This window comes from Dromiciops gliroides, chromosome 4 (assembly GCF_019393635.1).
Source record: "Dromiciops gliroides isolate mDroGli1 chromosome 4, mDroGli1.pri, whole genome shotgun sequence".
In the NCBI taxonomy this organism is placed as follows: domain Eukaryota; kingdom Metazoa; phylum Chordata; class Mammalia; order Microbiotheria; family Microbiotheriidae; genus Dromiciops; species Dromiciops gliroides.
Window position 1 is genome coordinate 158,495,341 of NC_057864.1, and position 17,594 is coordinate 158,512,934.

General features: G+C 43.8%; 1 protein-coding gene across 7 annotated transcripts in view; it reads right to left on the minus strand.

Annotated features, from left to right (window-relative positions):
* Positions 1 to 210: 210 nt before the first annotated feature.
* The window catches only part of RHBG (Rh family B glycoprotein), a 46,078-nt gene continuing 28,694 nt past the window's right edge, over positions 211 to 17,594 (minus strand). For 3 of the 7 annotated variants that reach the window (XM_044002028.1, XM_044002029.1, XM_044002024.1), the window contains 9 exons: positions 12,534 to 12,720; positions 11,403 to 11,553; positions 10,970 to 11,117; positions 6,708 to 6,874; positions 6,084 to 6,221; positions 5,521 to 5,654; positions 5,159 to 5,280; positions 2,546 to 2,619; positions 1,515 to 1,677 (listed from right to left, as the gene is read on the minus strand). In XM_044002028.1, coding sequence (XP_043857963.1) covers positions 1,609 to 1,677; positions 2,546 to 2,619; positions 5,159 to 5,280; positions 5,521 to 5,654; positions 6,084 to 6,221; positions 6,708 to 6,874; positions 10,970 to 11,117; positions 11,403 to 11,553; positions 12,534 to 12,720 — 1,190 coding nt within the window. In that variant the 3' untranslated portion in view covers positions 1,515 to 1,608. Of the gene's footprint in view, positions 1,159 to 1,514; positions 1,678 to 2,545; positions 2,620 to 5,158; positions 5,281 to 5,520; positions 5,655 to 6,083; positions 6,222 to 6,707; positions 6,875 to 10,969; positions 11,118 to 11,402; positions 11,554 to 12,533; positions 12,721 to 16,406; positions 16,475 to 17,594 lie in introns of those variants that run through there. The other 4 variants (XM_044002025.1, XM_044002030.1, XM_044002027.1 and 1 more) reach the window with 4 other exon arrangements.

The window sequence follows — 17,594 nt, forward strand, 5'->3', positions numbered from 1 at the left end:
AGCTGTTCCTGATCCCACACAAGGAAATAAGGTGAAATAAATATTTATATTTGTTGCTGTTCTGTCATGTCTGACTATTCATGACATCATTTAGGGTTTTCTTGGCAAAGATACTGGAGTGGTTTGCCATTTCTTTCTCCAGCTCATTTTACAGGTGGGGAAATGGAAAAAAACAGGGTTAATTGACTTGCCCAAGGTCACACAGCCAGAAAGTGTTTGAGGCAAGACTGGAACTCAGGAAGGTGAATCTTCCTGATTTTAGGCACAGACACTCAAGCACCATGCTAAGCACTTTGCAAATATTATCTCATTTGATCTTTACAACAAGCCTGAGGGGGAGGTGCTGTTATGACCCCCATTTTACAATTGAGGAAATTGAGACACAAAAGGTTAAGTGACTTGCTCAGGGTCTAGTGTCTGAGGTCATATTTGAGCTCAGGTCTTCCTGACTCCCAGCCTAGAACTCTATCCACCAAGACATCTAGCTGCCACTGGGCACCTAAACATGTTTATTGAATTGAATTGGAGAAGACGGGATGGAGTTGAGTTGGTAGGACACATTTTTCACATGGAGAGAAGGGAAAAGCTGACTCCTATGTCCTCATCCATCTGGGCTGGAATTTGAATGTACCCTTCTTTGTCGAGGCAGAGGAAGCCTGGAATGACTTTGGGAGAGGGAGCAAGGCCTAGACAGAAGTTTGCTATCCTCTTCTGCCTGCCTTGGGGCTCCCTCTAGTGGCCACAATGGGTCAGTGATGTATTAGAGGTTTTTCTGAGGAGGAATCCCCAGATCACAAGAGAGGCTTCTATGGCCTTCCTCCTCCACTCCTGGGGTATCTCTGCATAATGCCTCATTCATTCTCCCCACCCAGGGAAAGAGACTTCAATCGGGTTAGGGGCCGGTTCAGTCAAGCAATTGGGCCCATGAATCCAGTCTGGCACCCCCTGAGGCTCCATTGTCTTCATCACCCATTTCATACCAAGTGGACTTTGTTGTCACGTTAGGGAGGGTGAAAGGATATGGCACTGAAGCAGAGTGGAAGGAGGCTAGGTCATGGGAAGGCCTTCCAAGATTCAGCTGAGTAAGGAGAGGTGACAGATGTGTACAAATGATGGGTTCACTCTTCAGTAGTCTCAGGTTAAACATTTCACTTGGTTCTGTGACAGGGGACAAATAAATCAGCCTCTCAGGTCTGAGACAGACAGACTAGACAGACAGATGGGGGGTATTTATCCCCCTGTCTGTCCTCTGTCATCCCCCTCACTCATACCTGCCTGTGATGAGAGCTCCTCCATCCAGCCCAATGATATAACCATCCTTCCCAGTGCTTTCTCTCCTACCTGCTCTTTCCCCACCCACTCTCCCTGTCCTTTGTTTCATCCCTGCCTGTGCTCCTCCCATTATAGGTCTCCAGGCCCAGCCTCTGAGATCTTTCCCAAACAAGGATTGCTCTTAATTGGTGAATTTTCCTGTTTTCAGCAAGAGAGATCAAAGAACTTCCCAACAAAAGCAGTGAGGAAGAGCCTCCCCCATATTCATTAGTCATAATCTATCCTCATCCTTCCTCAGAGAGGCCCCATAGAAATCCCGGATAATTCTTGCAAAGTTTAGGCCTGGGTCTCTGTGTCCTCAGACCTCAAGTGTCTCTGGACTTCATCTTCATGCTCCGGAGGGACCTGGAATATAGAACAAAGATAGTTGATGAGAGGATAGAGACAAGGATCAGGGGAAAAGGGTCTTGGACAGGATGGGACTCTGGGAGTGGGAAAGGATCTTGTCACCATATCTGTAGTACTCTTTCCACATTTGAAATGAGAACATGACTAATATGGAAATAGGTTTTACACGACTGCACATACATAACCTATATCAGACTGATTACCATTTTAGGAAGGGGGGAGGGAGAGGAAGGGAGAAAAATATGGAATTCAAAATTTTGTAAAAAAATGAATGTTCAAAATTGTATTGACATACAATTGGAAAAAATAAAATACTATTTAAAAATAAGATTGAGGAGGCATGGTGGATAAAGCACTAGCCCTGGAGTCAGGAGGACTTGAGTTTATTTTTTTTTTTTTAGTGAGGCAATTGGAGTTAAGTGACTTGCCCAGGGTCACACAGCTAGTAAGTAAAGTGTTAAATGTCTGAAGCCAGATTTGAACTCAGGTACTCCTGACTCCAGGCCTGGTGCTCTATCCACTGCACCACCTAGCTGCCCCTAGGAGGCCTTGAGTTTAAATCGGGCCTCAGACACTTGACACTTACTAGCTGTGTGACCCCGGGCAAGTCATTTAACCCTCATTGCCCCACCCCAAAATAAATAAATAAATAAATAAGATAAGTGAAGTCAAGGGATGGGTAGGAGAGCAGCAGAATGAAAAGAACTGATTTGAGAAAGGAAGGATGTTAGGCCACACAAAAAATGGGAAGGAGGATAGAGTCAGTGAGAGTAGAAGGAAAGTAGAGAGTAGAAAGAAAAGAGAGTAGAAGGAAAATCCCCATGGGGCCATAGGGTCCATCTCCAGAATATCAATTGTATTATACCTCCCAGTAGATCTGGTCCTCATAACATTGGGAATCAGGAGGGGTACTCAGGCAGGGGAGCCTCAGCAGAAGCCCTGAGAAGAGAAGGGGGACAACGTGAAGTTCCTCATACAGGCACTATGGGCAGGGGGGCACCAGAAGGGCACCACAACAACAGACAGAGAGGAAGAAAAGACCCAAAGAAGATGAGGCAATGACAAAGACACTGAACTGCAAAGAATGAGAATTATGTATCCTGGACTTGAGAAAACCCAAGGGAAATGAAATCACAGATCTGATTCTTCTGTGAAGCACAAGAGAAGAGCTCAGACTAAAGGGAGGTCTGCCTGAAGTCTATTTCTCTAAGAGACTTTCAAAGAAGAAAATCTCCATTGATTTCATGAGGAAGGGGAGGTGAGCACAATGAGCTCTGTATGGCAGCTCTGATCTCTTGGGAAGCAGTGTAAAGTGGCAGAACATTGGACTAGCTGGAAGCCAGAACTCCTGAGCTCTAGATCTAGCTCTTCTGCTAATTCACTATGTTGGCCCCCATCAAGTCATTTCCTTTCTCTGGGCCTCAGCTTCTCCATCTTTAAAAATGATGGGGCTGGGGGCAGCTAGGTGGCGCAGTGGATGGAGCACCAGCCCTGGAGTCAGGAGGACCTGAGTTCAAATCCAGCCTCAGACACTTAACACTGACTAGCTGTGTGACCCTGGGCAAGTCACTTAACCCCAATTGCCTCACAAAAAAAAAAAAATGATGGGGCTGGGGGTGGGGTGGGGCAGCTAAGCTAAATCAATAGCCCTGGATTCAGGAGGACCTGAGTTAAATCCAGCCTCAGATACTTGACACTAGCTGTGTGACCCTGGGCAAGTCACTTAACCCTCATTGCCCCACAAATAAATAAATAAATAAACGAATGAATGAATGAATAAAGAAGTAAAGAAAGAAAGAAAGAATTAATTAATGGGGCTGGATATGGTGGTATAAACATCTGTAATTCCTCCTACTGGGGAGGCCAAAGCTGGTGGCTCACTTAAGCAAGGGAGTTCTGAAGAATAGTATATCTAAAGCTGATTAGGTGTCCACAATCAAGATCATCACCAATATGGTGAGCCCTAATGAATGAGGCCACCAGGATACCCAAGGAGGGATGGACTGGTCAGGTCAGAAATGGAGCCAGTCAAAATTCCCATGCCAATCACCAGTGAGGGTCAGGACTGGGCAAGACAGGGAGACTCAGTCTCAAATAAATAAATAAATAAAATTTCATGGGCCTAGCATACCCCATTTTCTGGGATAAATCAAAAGAACCTTCTCCTAGAGAAACTAAACCAAAGGACAGACACACCTAACCAAGTCTCCCCCACCCCTCAGGGAGATGGAATTAGGTGTGGCTGCTGCCTTTGTGCTGGGAAGAGCAGAGAGATGGCTTGAGAGATCCAGAATCACCCCTCACCCAACTTCCCCCAGCCACCACCACCACTGGGAAATAGTCCTCCCCCAATAGGGGAACTTTCCGCAGTCAGACAGTCACCTCATCAGACCACCATAGGACCTCTATAAAAGTATCTGCCTGTCTCCTGCTCGAGGAGATCAGTATTCCAGAGCCACACTCTGTGCTATGCCTTCTCCCCATGAGAAGTCCAAGGTTTCCTTTCCCTAGCACCCTAAATAAACTATTATTTTGTTCTAATTGGTTTTGTGTGCAAGAGGGTGTCATTCTTATTTTTTTTTTTTGTAGGGCAATGAGGGTTAAGCGACTTGCCCAAGGTCCTTATCCACTGTGCCATCTAGCTGCCCCAGGGTGTCACTTTTTTTTGTTGTTGTTAGGCAATTGGGGTTAAGTGACTTGCCCAGGGTCACACAGCTAGTAAGTGTTAAGTGTCTGAGGCCGGATTTGAACTCAAGTACTCCTGAATCAAGGGCCGGTGCTTTATCCACTGCGCCACCTAGCTGCCCCCCCAGGGTGTCATTCTTTAAAGAGGAATTCCTAAGGGCCCCTACCCCAAACCCCCACCTATTTCCCCCACAACAAAAATGATGGGGTTGGGTTTATTGCTCTCTCAATTCACTCCTAGCTTTTCCATGTTTTTGATTCTACCTCCTCTCCCCATCCCCATTCCCTCTCTGCCGATAGCCTCTAGCCCTGTTGTCTGAGGTTGAGCTGCCCTCTGGTGGAGATACGAGGGCAAAGCTTGGAAGTTTGGGTTACGTAGAAAGCTATGCTCCTCACCTTTAGATATCATATCCCTCTGGCTTTGAGATATCATTTTATTCCTTCTTTATATCTGTGCTGGGACAAAAAGAGTCTCTTCTCTTCTCCAAGACCTATGGGGATAGAAATTCCACCACCCCATCCTGCCACCACCCCTTCAATGTGATTGCTATCTAACCTGCACCCCTCCTGTACCTTTCCCACCAATCCCTGTAAATACAGAACCTCATAGCTTCTCCCTCTAGAAAATCTCCATGGCAAGCACTGGACTCCAGAGTGACCACCCTTTTCTTCTCTATTCCCTGACTCCTCTCATCTCCTCTACGCATCCTCCTATCCATCCCTTCCTTCTTTCCTTTCAAGATCACAGTGAGTCAAGGATAGGAGGCAGTGGGGATGAGGGCTCCTCACTCACCTCCAATTCCTCCACCCAATGAAGCTAACATGAGGGTGACAAAGAGCCCAAAGAGTTGGTATACAGCCTGAGATGTTGCGCTTCGGTGACCTTCAGCAATTAGGGGGAATACATGTTCCAATCTGAAAGAAAAACTTGGGATTAGGCCTAAGAAATTCCAAAAAGAGAGGTGGATAGACTAACGGTGACTATAGGAAGTGAGAGTGGGTCCCTGGAGCAGTTTAGTGTATTTTGATGCATACCCCCCAAAAACGTTCAAAAGACCCTCATCAACATCTGTGCCTGGAAGGTAGCAAAGGAGACATTACCCCAAGTGACCACTGGTAAAAGTATCCTCTTCCTTGATGTGTGGACAAACTCACCCATCTCCATAGGTTTGATGGGTAGCCAGTCCAGCCACAAGAGCACCAAGGAGGGCTCCCAGAACCCCTGGCATCCCATGGAGGTTATGGACTCCACATGTGTCTTGGACTTTGAACTTTGACTCAAGAATGGGCTAAGAAACACCAGGAAGAAACATCATACAAATAATGAGTGTCATTGGAGCATATTTCACCCTTTCTATGCTCCCCCTAATTTCTCCATTCAAAGAATCAGTACTGGTTAGGGCTAGTCAAATACTATAATTTTACAGATGAGAAAACATGGAGACAGAGAGAGTTCAATTGACTCGCCCAAGGTCACACAGGTAGATGGCAGAGAAAGGACATAAACCCAGTTCTTTTGACTCAAATACAGTGATCTTTCTATTATGCCATACTTCCTCCTTCCTAATTCTTTCCTTCCCAACCATAAGAAGACCCAGGCCCATGGCAATTTGTTCATCCCTAAGTATGTGGGCTTGGGGCAGGACACTTGGGTCCTGGGCTTAGGTGGTTCTCTTTCAACCTCTTGGTTTTCCCAGAATGAAGAAAAGTAACTATACCATGAGGAACTTGTATCCCAGGGTAGAGATGGTCCCAGCCAGAAATCCAGCAACAAGAGCCCCAAAAGGTGTAAGCATCATTTCCCCAGAAGTTCCCACAACCACCCCACCTGCCAGCGCTGCATTCTGGATGTGAACCTGAGAGTAAAGGTGGGGAAAGGGAGTTAAGATGATAGCTGTCCATAGAAAAGCTTTCTAAAGTCATAACATCCATCCCCTGTCTCAGTGATCAAGAAGATCTTGTCCCCCTCACCCCCATCATACTTTGGTCTCATCCCACCCTATCCCAAGGACTCCCCTGCTATGCTACTTCTCACTCCTAAATATTCCTTTTACAGTCTGACCTCCATATCTCCTACTATCGCACCAAACCTTCCCATTGTCATCTGTGTAGATGAAGCCCAGTATGGCCCATCCACATTTCTCTTCCTGGAGAATCTCCCTTCCAGTCAGCCAAATGGCAGATCCCAATCCCCCACGTTCCCCTTCCCTTTGCATTCCTAGCATTTCCCTTCTTCCCTTGGCTGTCCTCTGTTCCTTTAATGGCATGGGCTGAGAAAGAGAAGCAGACATAGCAGCCTAACTCACAGAGTTAGGAAGCTCTGTCCTGCTGGCTGCTCTTACCATGTCCAGCTTCCCTTCTCTGCTTAGAAGTGCTGAAAAGGCAAAGGTGCTCAAGGTGCTGGCCCCCAGGGAGTAGTATGTATTGAGGGCTGTTCGGTGCTGACCATCCCCAGTATTTGTGGGGGCTGAGTTGAAACTTGGCCAAAAGATCCACAGGAAGATAGTTCCTATAAAGAAGGAAAAGGGAAGCTTTTCCTCTCAAGGGGCACACACACACTCTTGTGCGACACAGACATACAATCAACTGAGGACCACAAATAAAAAAAATTAATTTAGAATGTTGTTTTTTGGAGAGAAGAAACATAAGATATACATCCGTATATGTCTGCCAGTCCTTCAATTAGATACATCCCATAGGATAAAGAATAGTTCAGAAAATACTGTAAAAGATGCAGCTTCTGATGACTTCGTGACACAGATCCATCACAACTAGGTTCTTTTACCATTCTTTTTGTCCATGGCTCCTCCCCACTTCTCTACTCTGAGAAATGCACCCACAGACTCAAAGCTAAAGGTACACAGAAACAACCCAACAGCTGTGCTGCTTCACTGTGACAAGAACCCACCAGTTTCCTGCTCTCTCCCTAGCCTGAGTACTATCACACCCTGAACAAACAGTGTGATGAGGACCAGCCTTCAAACCCTAGCACTGAAAATGGCCAGATGTAGGCCACCTCCAACATGTGGGAAAGAAGTGGTACATTCCTAAGCACCACTGATGGTAGCAGACCTTTTCTCACCCTTACAGGTCACCTGTATGGCCTTCTTTGTTGTACCAATCATGAAATGCAATTGCATACAAGTCAAATAGCTAACATGGAAGAGTTTTAATGTTTGCAAAGCACTATAAATGTATATTGATCTGAATATAAGACATTTTATGATCCTCTTTTAGAATTAAGAATAAGGAACATAAATCAATATTCAATGAATATAAATAGTGCTAAAAGATATACTTCAGGTCTGTATTATGTTCTGTTAAGGGAGAAAGAAAAACAGATATAAACTAAGATATTTTGTTTATTTTAATACATGCTTAAAAGAAACAGGTTTAAGATAGGGATTAACTAAAGGATTTAGTAGATAATTCCTCTTGAAAGGTAAAAACAAACCATTTATTTATTTATTTTGGGTGAGGCAATTAGGGTTAAATGACTTGCCCAGGGTCACACAGCTAGTAAGTGTTAAGTGTCTGAGACCGGATTTGAACTCAGGTCCTCCTGAATCCAGGGCCATTACTTTATCCACTACACCACCTAGCTGCCCCCAAACCTTTTAATAATAATTATAATAATATAATAACACATTTATGATACATTTGAATGTTGCAAAGGACTAGATATAGATATAGATATAGATAGATATTATCCTCACAACATCCCTGAGATGGAAATACAAACATTAGTATTCCCATTTAATGCATGAGGAAACTGAGTCTCAGAGAGATTATATAACTTGTTCAAGGTCATTCAACTAGTAAATTATAAGGTCAGAACTCAGACTCAGTGCTGTTTCTATTTCGTCATGTTGTGGTAGCCTGGGACTCCACAGATGGAAGAGGGAGCAAGGAACCCCATCCTTCTGGGTTTTTTTTTGTTTGGTTGGTTTTTGTTTTTGTTTGTTTTGTTTTAGTGAGGCAATTGGGGTTAAGTGACTTGCCCAGGGTCACACAGCTAGTAAGTGTTTAGTGTCTGAGGCCGGATTTGAACTCAGGTACTCCTGACTCCAGGGCTTGTTAAGGGCTAAAATTCTAGCTAGTCTGTCTAAAATATCTAATGAGTGGTCGCCAATAAATTATAAGCTTTAGCAAGAGTTAGGTTTTTAAGCATTTATTAAGGAGAATAAGAATTTGGTAAAGAGAGAGAGAAAGGCCTAGATTCCTATCTATTAAAGGGAGAGCACATTTCTAGCTCCCTTCTCCGCCAGCGTCCTCAGGAAAAAGACCGAGACTGAGCGCCAGTCTCTTCCTTCCTCCTCCCACTAGTCTGCGTCACTTCCTGATGCCTGGTCTTGCCCTCAAAGACCTTCGCTTCATGGGCAGAACTCTTCTACAGTAAGTATCCAGCAGGTGGTGTTATTCCAATCGTTACAGGCTGGTGCTCTATCCACTGGGTCATCTAGCTGCCCCCGGAACCCCATACTTCTGTCTCATGTCACATTATCCCCTACAGGAGAAGATAATTCATGGGAATTGGAGGAGGTCTGGATAACTGTCATATTCTGTCTTTGGAGTTTCATTTTGAGTGGAATAAAGGGAGTGAAGAGAACAAAAGACTTTTGTGGTCACTATGGTGGTTTAACTAACCGCAATTGGATAGTAAGGGCCTAAGTATTTTCACTGTAGAGATGGAAAACTACAATAATTAACCTGGTCAAGTTCACATTGAGCTTCAACCCTGGAACCTCCAAATGAGGCAAAGACTGCAACAACCCCAGGATCTTGTTGAGACATCCGAGTTGCAAACTGCAGTATGAATCCTAATTGAGCTGTAAGGATAGGGTAGGTTGACACACCAGTACTTAATTAAAAATAAGAGCAATTGGGAGGAAGTCTGTTCAGAAAATAGCCATGAAAAGTACATCCATTATTGTTTTCTGTTCCGGCTTTGTTTTCGTAGCAGTGCCACAGACTCAGTAAATGATAAAACTGGCATCTTTAGGACCGTCCAGTTCAACCTCTTCATTTCACAGATGAGAAAAATGAATCCAAAAGAAGTAGAGTGACTTGCTCAAGGTCAAGTAAGGTTAGTGGAAGAGTCAGGGCCATCTCTGAATTCCCAGTCATTTCTACAACTTCCTCTATAGCCTCTAGTCATTTTTATTATCTGCACAAAGTTTATATTACCAAATAAGAAAATTCCACCACCCATTGGCAAAAACTTTGAACAGTACACAGACCCTCAGAGGGGGGTGTGGTTAAATAGTTCAAATCTAGATAGTAAATGAAGAGGTCACACCCATGAAGCAATGCATATGAAGTTTGACCCCAGAGCTGAGTCTTAAGGAAGTGTCCACTGAGATCCTAGAAATTATTGAAACAAAGATCTTACAACAGAATCTGAAGAGAGCTAATGAGTCAATATCAAGAAAGAGGACCCACTGAATGAAAATTAAGGCATTTAATGATCAAAATATTCAAGACTATTGTGCTGACAAATGTCCCATGGTCTTGGAGCTTTTTGAATGTGTTGATTGGTTGTGTTGATTTGTTCCTCTTCTTTTTCTTTTTGTTTTAAAAAAATACTGTTTGTTATATAGGATGGCTCTCTGGGAAGAAGAGGAGGAAGGACATTGGGGAAAACTATAATGATGTAAAAACCAGAAAACATTAATAAAAATTTATTTAAAAAAAAAGACTACTGTATTGAGAATCTGGATCTTGCCCATAATCTCAGGATCTGTGAATTGAGTTCTGAAGTATAAGTTATGAATTCCTGAAGGATTTCACAGGATCTCAGAGTTAGAAGGTTCCTCAGAGGTCACATATTTCAACTCCTACATAATCAGAAATACTTTCTCCAATATTCCTGACCCTTTCCCAGCCTTGGCTTGAAAATTTTCAGTTATGGAAAAATCATGACTTCCAGAGGTAGCCCATTCCACTTTTGAACAACATTAAGTTTTCCCTTATATAAAATTAAAATATTTTGTGTATTTATACCAAAATTGTCTTTTAAAAGAGGCATAAAGGGGCAGCTAGGTGGCAAAGTGGATAGAGCACCGGCCCTGGATTCAGGAGGACCTGAGTTCAAATCCGGCCTCAAACACTTGACACTTACTAGCTGTGTGACCCTGGGCAAGTCACTTAATCCTCATTGCCCTGCAAAAAAAAAAAAAGAGAGAGAGAGAGAGAGAGAAGTATAGTAGGGGTAGCTAGGTAGTGTAGTAGATAGCGCACCAGACCCAGAATCTGGAGACCTGAGTTCAAATCTGGTCTCAGACACTAGCTGTATGACCTTGGACAAGTCACTTAACTCCCATTGTCAACCCCCCCCCCCCGCCCCAAAAGAGGTGTAGTAATAAACACTGTACTTCTGAAGGGTTATTTTAAATAAATGGCATACTTTACCTATTTTTACCCCATGTGCTCCTCAAAACACACAAAAACATTATTTACTCCCGCAAAAGAATTCTTCCAGTAGACACTAAAGGATGTGGTCTGAATAGAGCCTTGCTGCTAGGTACAACTCTCAAATCTTGTTCCCTATCAGGCCATCCAAGCCATGCCACCCTCTGTCCTCAGCCCTGCCCTGGCCCCTTACCAATCATAGCAAAGAGGTCCGAGTGGTAGACAGAGCCTTCCCGGTGTTTGCTCTTTTCCAGTTGTGATCGGTAAAGAACTCTGGAGAGAACAAGCCCAAAGTAGGCACCAAATGTGTGGATGGTCATGGAGCCCCCAGCATCTTTCACCTGATAGGAAAGAGACTCCTGAGGAGAGGGCCAACATTCCATCTGCTTCTTCCTCCTTCTCCATCCCTCTCTATTTTCACTTCTCTCCACCCCTGAATTTTCATTTAGATTGGTTCCCTGCACCAAGTGCCCATTCGCCCCCTACCTCCCACCCCTTGCAGAAAAGCCAACTGTATCCCCACTCCCTTTTCCTGAAAATTTTTCAAATCTAACACATTGCCCTCACTACTATTACTACAACCACACCCTAGGGAAGTGGGAAAAGACAAAATTCTGGGCTCTCACCCCAAGAAGATTGAGGAGGATGAACTCATTGACCCCAAACAGTGTCACCTCCAGTAGAGACATGAGCAGCAGCTGTACAGGGCTTGTCTTGCCCAACACTGCCCCAAATGAAATCAGAACAGCTCCAGTGCAGAAATCAGCGTTGATCATGCTGGAAAGAATGGGAGGTTGGAAAGTAGAGCAAGGGGTGGGAGAGTTTTGGAGAATAGGAATAGGAGATAGTCAGACATCCTGAAGGAAAGAATAAAGGTCAAGAGAGAAACTAACTCCTGCCCTGCAGTAGAAGGAAATAATGCCTCAGATTTATATAGTTCTTTTTAGTTCCCAAATAGTCTAAAAACCCTTCCTGAGGGCAGCTAGGTGGTGCAGTGGATAAAGCACCAGCCCTGGATTCAGGAGGACCTGAGTTCAAATCGGGCCTCAGACACTTGACACTTACTAGCTGTGTGACCCTGGGCAAGTCACTTAACCCTCATTGCCTCACCACAAAAAACCCAACCAACAAACCCTCCAAAAAACATAAAAACCCTTCTCATTGGAGCCTAACTACATGCTGTAAAATAGGTTTCAACATGTCTTGACTATCTGACAGAGAGGAAGCTGAGGCTGAAAGAAATGGAGTGAGTAGCTCAGGGTCATATTAGCTACCAAGAGGCAGAGGTTAGACTTGAATCCAGATCTCTTTAGCCTAGTTCCAGTATTGGAGCTTAAAAAAAAAATCAGTCTTGGAGGAGAGCTCAAAGAGATTGGGGGAGCAGAAGAAAAAGAAAGTGGGTATCAAACAAAATAGAAAAGAAGACTAATGGTGGAGCAAAAGGAAAATGAGATTAAAGAAAACAAGCAATGGGATAATAAATAAAGCAGTGGACCTAGACAGGAATTAGACAACAAATTTAAAAAAAAAACAGATTGTTCTCTGCCCCCTCCTTCCAATTTCTTTTGCATAAGAGGTCATTGGGGCTAGAAATGGGCTCTTCAGGAAAGCTTTCTAGAGGAATAGGTGTGTGTGTGGGGTTCTATGCAAATGTTATACATGTGCCTGAGAATTACCATTTGGACTTCTGACCCTAACCCTAAAGGAAAAGAGAAGGGAGGCCAGCACTTTCCCATCTTTCATCCTTACCCCCTCACCTTTCCACACCAATGTAGATCTTGCCTCCATGAAAGGAATGGAGGAAACCCTGGACCAGAGTGGACCACTGCAAAGAAAAGGCTGACAGGAGAAAGTTGAAGCCAATGCTGCTGAACCCATAGCGTTGTAAGAAGGTCATCAGGAAACCAAAGCCAATGAAAATCATGGTATGGACATCTTGAAAACCTGAGGGGGAGGGAGAGGCTGAAATCAGACACTAAGATCTGGAAGAGACACCACCCGGTTAGAGGCAGCCTGGCCGTTAGACAGATTCCCGTTGAAGTGAAAGGAGGGTGCTCACTCTGCCTTTCTTCCCCCCAGCTCCTACCCCTCTCCCACACTGTTTTCTCCCCTTCAGACTGGCATGAACTGCCTCAGAGCTGGACAGTGAGCCTATGAAATTCCCCAAGTGTGGCTAGGCCTGGAGGATGAACCATTTCACCTTGTCCTTTGCCCTTGTACTTTCCAGAGCTGGCAGCTTAAGCCAGTATGACCTGGAGGAGTCTTGGGTCCCCCTAAAGGAGGGGGTTTTATTTTTTAATAGTATTTTATCTTTTCCAATTACATGTAAAGACAATTTTCAACATTCATTTTTTGAAAGATTCTGAATTGCAAATTTTTCTCCCTCCCCTCCCCTCCCTCCACCAAGACAACAAGAAAACTGATCTAGGTTATACATGCGCAGTGATGTGAAACATATTTCCCTATTAGTCATCTTGTGAAAGAAGAAACAGAACAAAAGGAAAAACCATGAAATAAAAACCCTAAAAAAGTGAAGACAGTGTGCTTCGATCTGCATTGAGACACCATCAGTAAGTCTTCTCCATCATGAGTCTTTTGGAATGGTCTTGGATTAAAGGAGGAGTTCTTAACCCTTTTTGTGCCAGGGACCCCTCTGGCAGTCTGGTCAAGCCTTTAGAACTCCTCAGAATAATATTGTTAAATGCACAACAAACACAGGACTACAAAAGAAACCAAGTCTATCTAAATAAAAATGGAACTTTTCCCAAGTTCACAGATTCACCATCACCCCAATTTATCCACAGACCCTTTGGGAGTTAACCAGGAGAGAAGTGAGTTCCCATCTCAATTTGTAGGGCAAGAAAATTTGAACTAATCTTCTGAGAATATTCCCTACCATACAGGCCCTGTCCTCACCCCTATTCTCAGCTGTTTAGATGTTGCAAAACCTTCATCTGCATTGGTCCAGTGCTAACATTTTCATTCTCACTATGGAGACAGAACCTAGTGTGCTCTTTCCTTCCTCCTCTCCCTCACTCCCCCATTCAAGCATTCCTATCTTTTGGTTTTGTTTTTTTGTTTGTTTGTGTGGCAATGAGGGTTAAGTAACTTGCCCAGGGTCACACAGCTAGTTAGTGTCAAGTGTCTGAGGCCGGATTTGAACTCAGGTTGTCCTGAATTTATCCAATGCACCACCTAGCTGCCCCCATTATTCCTATCTTTTGGGAAGTCCTTTCTGCTGTCTAAATTCTATCTCATCTGCCTTAATGCTAGGCTCTTGTTCCCATTTTGGTTCATTCCCCTTTGGCCTACATTTAGAAGCCTATTTCATAAACTTTTTATTATTTGTACTCAAAAAGAGTAGCAGAGAGGCAGCTAGGTGGCTCAGTGGATAAAGCACTGGCCCTGGATTCAGGAGGACCTGAATTCATATCCAGCCTCAGACACTTGACACTAACTAGCTGTGTGACCCTGGGCAAGTCACTTAACTCTCATTGCCCTGCAAAGGGGGGGGGGGGAGGAGAGTAGCAGAGACACTGATAATAATAGCTTATTTAGCTTTGAAATATAATATTTGACTTTCTATGAGCAAAATTACATTACTTCCCCTACTTTAGCTAGATAGATATTAGGATGAGTTTGTGTGAGAAATGGGTAGTTGTCTCCTCTCAATGTGGATATAACAGTCAGTCATACTCCCCCTGACCTGTTTGTAGAACAAAGGTCTCAGATCCCCTCCTCCCCCTCAGGTTAGCAAGATCACAGGGTTCAAGGAGCCCTGGTCTCAATAAGGTCTGCTCCAGAGTTGTGTCCATATAAGGAAGCATAAGGTCTACTCCTGAGTTATGCCCATACAAGGAAGAGAGGTGGGAATACTGCGTTCAGATTAGCTAGTTTTTGCCCATAGATTGTAACCCCACCAGTGATGAAAAAGGGGAGGGTCCATTCGCGTTAGGGACTAGGGTATAAAACAGGGCCTGTGAGCCCCCTTTCTGGGCACCCACTAGCTGCACACTAGGGTGCCTCCTTCTCATGAGAAGGAAATAAAGCCTTTGTCACTTCACTGCTGAGTTCCTGAGAATTATTGAGAAGAGGATGGATTTTTCCCTCACAGTTTGCATTCTCTAGCTATCCATTGAGTGAGGGGAGTTTCCAGATCTAGAATGATGTCCTGAGGAATGGATTCCTTTGGGAAAGGTTTTCCCTACTATGCATGTGAAACCTAATAGAGATCTACCAATTATGTCCAACTTCTGGGCCTGAGAGGAGAGAGCTGAGCTCAACAAATGTTACAACTTGGTTGTTTCTTGTAGGTTTTGAAATGGCAAAAGATGATGTGTGCTAGCCAAGATGACCATAAAACTTTGGCTGGTACCTAATGCCATCTTTCTAAGGGATTTAGGATTAGTATACCCAGCATGCTAATAATAGCAGAAGGCCTTTAGTTTGGAGATGTCCATGTGACAAAGTAAAGGAAACAAGAGAGGAAGACTTTAGAAAGCACAGGAAGGGGCAGCTAGGTGTCACAGTAGATAGAGCACCAGCCTTGGATTCAGGAGGAACTGGGTTCAAATCCAGCCTCAGACACTTGACACTAGCTGTGTGATCCTGGGCTAGTCACTTAACCCCAATTGCCTCACCAAAAAAGCAAAACAAACAAAAAACAAAAACAAAAACAAAAAGAAAGCATGGGAAACCTGTATCTGGGAACCCGACTTGAGAATAGGTTGAATTACCCATCACTTGTCAGGGATGTAGCAGAATGGCTTTCTGTTTAGAATCACTTGGACTGCATGATCTCAGAGGTCTCTTCCAACTCAGATTCTATGATTCTGGAAAGTGAGGTAAAGGGGAATGTCTTGGTATATTCTGGGGGTTCATGAACAGGGAGATGTCCTAGGATTAAAAACTAACTTCAGATGAGGCAAAAAGTGGCTAAAATTTACAGATATATAATTAATAATTGAATATAAATATAAAAAGCTAGGTGGCACAGTGGATAAAGTACTAGCCCTGGATTCAGGAGGACTTGAGTTCAAATCCGGCCTCAGACACTTGACACTTACTAGCTGTGTGACCCTGGGCAAGTCACTTAACCCTCATTGCCTCACAAAATAAAGAAAGAAAGAATAAAGAATATAAATATCAGTAGATTCATCGTACTCATAGGGAGGTTCACAGCACTGACTCTCAGCCCATAGAATTGGGCCTCCCCAGGTTTTGAAATATTCCTCTTGCTCCATCACATCTGTTCTCCTACCTTCCCAGTCAGAGAAAGCAAGCCTCTACCTGTAACAAACACACCCAGATGTAACCCCACCCCATTGTCTATCTCCCAGGCAGAGATGAAAAGCTCACTTAAAACCCAACACACAGGAAGCCACAATGAAAGACAGCCTCCTACCTAAATCAATTTGCAAACATTGAGGCTCTGCTGTGTGCAGAGCATAGCAATGGTTGCTGGGAGAGATTCAGTTTAGATAAAACAGAATCTCCACCCACAGGGAGCTCACAGTGTAGTAGATTAAGACACACATACACAAATAATTTTGATATCTAGTATGACATGATAGTAGCATTCAAAAGGTGCAAAAAGTGATATGTGAAGTTAGAGAAAGGAAAAACCTCACCGTTTGTAGGTATCAGAAGAAGCTTCATGAATGGGGAATCATTTCAGTTAGACTTTAAAGAATGGATACTGAAAGGAATTCAAAGGAACACTGATTTAGAGCCAGAAGACCCTTTGGAAGCTTTAGAGTCCAATCCTCTCATTTTATAGATCTGGAAACAGAGGCCCAGAGGGGTTAAGTGACTTGTCCAAAGTCACATGGCTAGTAAGTGACTAGGTAGGATTTGAACTCAGATCTCCTGACTCCAAAGCCATTTCTCTTTCTACTATAACATACAGCCTCAAAAAAAAAAAAAATAGGGGCAGCTAGGTGGCACAGTGGATAGAGCACGGGCCCTGGATTTGGGAGGGCCTGAGTTCAGGTCCAGCCTCAGACATTTAACACTTACTAGCTGGGTGACCCCGGGCAAGTCACTTAACCCCAATTGCCTCACAAAAAAAACCCAAAGCAAAACAAAACAAAAAAACCCACCATACAGCCTCTATTCAACAATTTAGGAGAGGAAGGAACATTATAGGTGCAGAGAATAGTGCGAGCAAAGGCATATAAGTGAAAGAGGAGAGATGTGTCAGGAGTTAGAGAAGTTCACTTGTTATAAGAGGATGGTACTAGAACACTTGAGTAGCCCTAGATTGTGTGGAGCCGTGAATGGCAGACCAAGGAGTTTGAATTACAGTAGCCAATAAGGAGAGAGTGAAGATTTTTGAGGAGATGTCATATAGCTGGGCCTATGGTGAGAAAGAATAGTCTAGTAACCTCTACAATGGGTTGGAATTGGGAGAGAATAGTGGCAAGAAGACCTCTTGCCCCACCAAAAAAAAAATATAATAATTATGAGACTACTGCAATAGTACAGGTAGGGGGTGATGAGGAGTGACAGCTGTGGAAATAGTGATGAGGGGAGAGATGCAAAGAAATGTTCCAAAGGTAGTATTGACAGACCTTGTAATTGATTGAATTGAAAGACAAAACAGTAGGAAGAGTAAGAGATAACCCCAAGGTCACAAAGGTAGAAGAAAGAGTGTGGCAGAGCCACTGACAAAAACAGCAGATAAATCAAAAGTAAGAACACAGGCTGAGGGGCAGCTAGGTGGCGCAGTGGATAGAGCACCAGTCCTGGAGTCAGGAGTACCTGAGTTCAAATCTGGCCTCAGACACTTAACACTTACTAGCTGTGTGACCCTGGGC